Consider the following 6,014-nt stretch of genomic DNA (forward strand, 5'->3'; position numbering starts at 1 on the left):
TTGAACTGAGGAAACATCAACCTGAACTGTGTTTTCCTACATAATCAGAGGCTGTTTAAACTTATGTAAAAATATGTATCCAGTATCACCAGAAAGAGTCTAAAAACTGCCCTTCTCTGCAAGGCACAAAAAGCATATTATGGCTGTAACCAGACAACTGAAAGAATAAGCTTTTCATAGTTCTTGGTGTTTGCTATTCATCCTTTAAATGACTTTCACTGATACTCTTCACCTGTAACTTGGGAGAATCAGTTTCTTCCTTGGTCTCATTCACTGACAAAACATCAAACTCTGTTTGCACATTTTTACATGCCTACATAGTCATGATATATATACACTTTATCAAGAAGTATTATAAAAATAAACAGCAGCATTTCCTGGAAACAGTAACCATCTACCCAAACAAAGCCATCAAAGAATAAGCAAGTCAATTCCCCCATTCCTGTTTATTTTTTTGAACAAGCATAAATTATAAGGAAATCAATATAAGCTTTTCAGAGCAGTCTGAAATATCAAAGACAAAGCTTGTTCATGTGCATGAGGATTTTCATAGGCAGCTATTTAACTATAATGATTCCATGTTTAATGACTAGAAAAGTGCTCACAATTTTCTAAAATTCACTTTCATCTGTTGTTGGCCACCTAAGTCTTTAATTAAAGTTAATTATTTGACATCCTAACTAAACCAATTGAGTATCTTAGTTTAGTTCTTCTTAGATAACATTCACCACTGTCTCTGGCCATTCTTGCAGGCAACTACTGAAGGAATTAAGTATTATAAAGTAAAAAATAAAATACTTTATCATCCATACCAGATAGCCATGATTATTGCTGTTAATATCCCCAGAATCTAATTATGAATATCTTGCAGTCAGAATTTATTCACATTTCATATATTCTCATAACGTTTAATTTTTTTCAAAAATATATGCTAGCTAATTCAACTTTAAGATGTCAGTGTAATCCTAATTTGTTTACCAAGTTCACAGGGGCTGCCACCCATATTAAACGAGCATTTCAGGATGAAATCCTAAACATTCTAAAACTAATTGAATTTTTATCTTTTATACAGCTAATATATTTGTGGCTACTTCTTTTCAGCTCACCATCTTCCTGGTTTTATTGCTTTTTTAAACTGCTGGTTACTTTGATGTATTTGTAAGAAAAGCAAATTTGCAATTTAAAATGTAACATTTATTAAAAGTAAGCTGGATTCATAGGTAAGGTTAAACCACAATTTGGCTTGTTTTTGACTTTGTGCTGTATGAACTCAGTCAAATGTAGCTTATACAAGAAATAAATTTTAAGCAAACTATGCCTTAAGGTGATGTATGAATCCAGATATTGAGTTTGGTATGACCAACATATTCAAGACTGCAATGTTATTAATGTTTTTAAACATCTTTAGATAATTATATAAATTTATTCTTTTAAAGGACATTATAATTTTCATAACTGATTAAAATACAGGTAGTCCTCATTTAGTGACTGCAATTGGGACCAGCAACTCAGTCATTAAATGAAGTGGTACCTAAATGAAAATCATGTGACTGCGACCATGCTTACAATTTTACTTCAGTTTTCCTTTGCTTCTTCTTACTCCCTTCTGCTGAACCGGGGTTCTTTCTCTTTGAGGACATCTTGGTATGGGGTAAATAAGCAAGTGAACATAACAGCAGAGAGACGCTGTCAATGTTGTAAATCCGAGGACTGATTGCTAAATTATTTTTAGCACCACTGTAACTTTGAAGGGTCATTAAACAAGGCAGTCACTAAGTGAGGACTACCTATAGTGCTGTTTTCCTCTATACTGGTGCCGATATGAACCTTTGTAGTGGCGGATTTACACTATTTGTTTTACAATATGCTTTTCCTTCAGGAGTTTAAGCCAGCATACAAAACACTCCCACTTTCAATTTTCCCATAACCTCCTTGTGAAGTATATTAGGATAACAGATTAGCTTAAGAACAGCCACTGCCTTTCCATGGCTGAGGACATTTGAACCTGAGCCTCCCAGTCCTACACCTTATTGACTACAGCATGCTGACTTTCATCACACTTTACTACAATGCATTTTGGTTTTGGTCCACAAATCCTACATCAGGTTAGCTACTCCATGCATTTGATGAAGCTGACAAAAGCTTGCATCTTTTATTAAAATCTGTTAGTCTGAAAAAGTGTTACCAGACTGCTTCAGAGATTTAGAAAAAATATTTTTCTCTTAGTCTGATTCACACAACACACAATTTATTCAATAAAGCATGGTTAAAACAAATCAAGGCTTGGTACTAGGCATGAACACAGCCACAATCTTTTAAAGCTATATCATAAGAGAAATACTTCAGTATCATTTACTTTAATACTGTACTAAAGAGCACATTTTCTTTTAAAAAAATTGATCAGAAAAAAGCTGGTGTTTAGATATGTGATGGAAACTGCTGATAATAGAATATGTTCTTTTCAATGATAAACAAGCAGCCTTCAAAATCCAAAGCAATAAGCCCCTTAATAAAACAAATTATGCACACAGCCTTGGACACCATCATCCATGAATATAGTGAGGTCTTCTTTCAATCTCTGCAAACTCGTATTTCAGAAACAGAAAGCTGCAATCCACTTACGTGTCTGATCTTTTCTACATCTGCAGCTATTTTACAGCTATAGCTATTCCAGAAGGCAATTCAGCAAAACTCCTGGCAAATAATCTTGCTACTATTGTCCAAATTAAGAATTTCCAGTTTACTGGTAATGTATTACCGAAGTATATTCTCATTCTTCTAAGAAATGTAGATGGAATTCCTCAGCAACTCTCTAGCAAGAGGGATTTTTGGATACAAGGATCTCTTATTAGTAACCACTCCTGCATATAGCAGACATTCTAGCAGAATCTATAAGGAAATGGTACTTAAGAACAGCAGTTTGGGATTAAGCCTTTGCTTAGAATTGCTTTTCACACAACACAGGGTCTTCCAGTGAGCTTCCCTGTTTAGCAGGGAGCAGGTCTTCCTCAGTCCTGAGTATATAAAAAATGGTTCAACTTAAAAGTGCATTTCCACAACAGCCAGCCAGATGCTCATAGCAAAATATGTGCAACACTTCCCATATTCCTCAGTAGATGGTAAAGAAGGAATCAGTTTTAAATCCTTTAATTTATAGCCATCATGACTAGCAGAAATTCCCCCCCCCCCATGAATTAACCTATCCAAATTGCTGGTCATCACTTTGCATAGTGTGAGGTAGCTTTTTTTTTTTTTTTAATCTGATTGAAACATCCACCCTCAGCTTCCTTGGATAATCCCAGCATGTCTATGAGAGGGAGTGTATTTTCTCCCCATTTATTTTCTATACTCCACATATAAACCATACTTACTTTTGTTACTGGAAGACTGATTAAATGCTTTGAAAGATTCATTATACTCCTTCATAATAAAATATATTGCAGCATACATCGGATTTCAGATAATTTTCCATGCAGGGACTGACCATACCCAAACTTAAATTACTTGAGGTGGCTATATGTGCTCTCAGATCATAATTTTGGTCATCCAGGCTATCAGGAGAAGGGAAAATTGAGGACTAATATAGACCAGCTCATTACAAACTGACCAGCAATTTGAGCATATTGAAGCATTCAATCAACCAGGTTACCATATGATAAAAGTCACTGAGACTAAATTCAGCACAGATTTTAACATATCAGGAAACAGGACTGCTTTTTTATAATTGAATTCTAGCCACTCACTTTTCTTGGCCATGCCTATTGGTTGTCCAAAGGAAGTATCTATAGATAAGATAACAAGAAGAGTAGCCTATCTCATCAATATACAGTATGTCCTCAAGGGCAATGTCCTGAACTTTTCTTTTGAAATATATTATTAACTCTGGAAATATAGAATTAGGTTGTGACTGGCTCGTTATCTGAGGATGCTTTTGAGACAACAAGGAGGAATCTGGAGTCACTAGGTTTGACAAAGACCCAGGCTGGGTGAACTAAGGCTGCACTGATTTATGGCTGATTTAAAAGGTTAGAATTCAAATCTAGTACCATGTTTCTGCTATGTTCCCTGAGAGTTCTATATTTTTTATTCAATGCCATAGTACCCATTTCAGAATGTTTTTAAACTGCTAATCACGAAGTGTGATCTTCCACAGTTCATAAAAACAATGAGCCTCATTGGCTTTGTGGCCATGTGACCTCCATCAATCCCACGAGAAGCATCACAGATAGAGAACTCAAGGCCACGAAAGGGAGAAACTAAACCCCTCACACCTTAAAAAAACAAAAACAAAACCCACACTCCGATGCTCTGTCTTGACAAATCCTATTTCTATGTCACCTACAATTACCGGACTACTCCTCCTCCAGCGTTTCCAGCCTCTCCTCCCCCACACCTCCATCATCCATCCGCCATACCTTCCCCGTTCCCTGCATGCACCTCGCTACCTACAGCGCGCACGGGCCCTGCACCTCAGCCCCAAGCCCTCTGCGCAGGGCCTCCCACCCAAGGGATGGAGGGGGAGGGGAAGGCTTCAGGGAGGGGGCAAGATGCCGATGGAGGGAAGGAAAAACAGCGCTGGCTTCCTCATTCCCTCCGTATCTCGGCTGACTCGCGCCCCCCCCCGGCACCCAGGCCCGGGAGGCCAGGGCGGCACCTTCACGCTCTCGCAGACCGCCACCCAACACACCTGGAGGAAGGTGCCTCAGGTTTCCCGCTCGGGAGGTTCCCCACCCTCCCACGCCCAGCCCGGCGCCGAAGCGCTCGCCGCCATGTTGGGCCAGGCTCCGTTTCCTCCTCACCGACGCTCCCGCCGACGCTCACCTTGGGCCCCCCGTTGGCCCCCGAGCACCAGCGCCAGCAGCGCCAGCCTAACGGGCGGGGGGAGGGCGCGGAAAGCAGCGCGAGCCGGACCCCCCGCCATGGCAACGGCTCCGTGGCGACTGCAACGCCGGAGGCAGAGACAGCCTCGAGTTCGCCCCAGCTCACGCGGGCTCTGAGGAGACGCGAGCGGCAGTAGCGACGGCGGCAGCGCGAGACGAATCAGACATAAGGAGCGCGCGCGAGCGAGCCCTACAGAGGACGAGCCAGCCGGGCTTTAAAGGGGATGTGCCGCTCGCTTTTAAAGGAGAGGAGGGAGGGAAGTGAAGAGAACGGGGAAATTGTCCTCCGACACAAAATCCGTGTCGGTACACAAAGGAGAGAGCGAGGCGTGCCCAGTGCATGAGGAAGGCGGGTGCAGGGTTGCTGGGTGCGTGCTTGTAGCTCTTTGCTTTGCCTTTCAGGACGCAGGGGTGAAAGCGTGCGTGTGTACAATCGGGCGATGGGATCTAGGAAAGTAACCTCCTTGAAGTGCGTCGTGTAGGGCTGGAAGACATCAAGCAAGAGCCGTTGTCTTTGGCTGTGTCCACTCACGCACGGAATATCAAGAGTGTTTTGAAGCCATCCGAGGGACAACACTCAGAGAACACTATATCATTCATCATATGAGACTCACATCAGACACTTATTAATGAAACCGATTTTGCACGTTTGGTTGGCGATGATAAAATTTGGTTCACACTTTACACACGCATATACGTATATCAGGCAGTTTCAGTAAAAAGCATGTTGCTCCAATGATTGTAGGAAATACACAATAAAGTTGGGTGTGATTGATCTTTAAATTTCTCCACCAAATATGTAAGCAGAGACTCTGGGTGGAGGATTTCTTTGGATGTCTCTAGGGAAAGGATAAATTCTCCTGATAGTTTCTCAAGGGCTGAATAGTCACTCCTTTGCAGTGGCCAAAGCTGGACTATCAAAAATGCTCCACCAAAGGGTTTTTCTCATGTTGGCTTCCCTTGAGATGCAGTGGAAGTGTGGGAAGTCAGGCGGCAACCCCTCCCCACCACCACCAATGAGTGCAGAAAGATATTCATGCACAGTTTAGCCACCTGGTAACTGGTGGTTAAGTGCAAGACTACCACGTTCCAAGAAAACCTCTGAAATTCTCACTTGAAATAATTTCTAAAACA

The 6,014-nt window shown here is 41.3% G+C and overlaps 1 protein-coding gene across 1 annotated transcript in view; it reads right to left on the reverse strand.

The window, feature by feature from the left end:
- Window positions 1-5,094, reverse strand: part of ACVR1B (activin A receptor type 1B) — a 44,431-nt gene extending 39,337 nt beyond the window's left edge. Inside the window, exon 1 of the mRNA XM_007434090.4 lies at window positions 4,822-5,094. Coding sequence (XP_007434152.1) covers window positions 4,822-4,921 — 100 coding nt within the window. The 5' untranslated portion in view covers window positions 4,922-5,094. The remainder of the gene's footprint in view (window positions 1-4,821) is intronic.
- Window positions 5,095-6,014: the final 920 nt, after the last annotated feature.

Source organism: Python bivittatus, unplaced genomic scaffold, assembly GCF_059951505.1.
Source record: "Python bivittatus isolate LINGU-HERP-01145 unplaced genomic scaffold, Pbiv_v1 ctg000220_np1212, whole genome shotgun sequence".
NCBI classification, from domain to species: Eukaryota; Metazoa; Chordata; class Lepidosauria; order Squamata; family Pythonidae; genus Python; species Python bivittatus.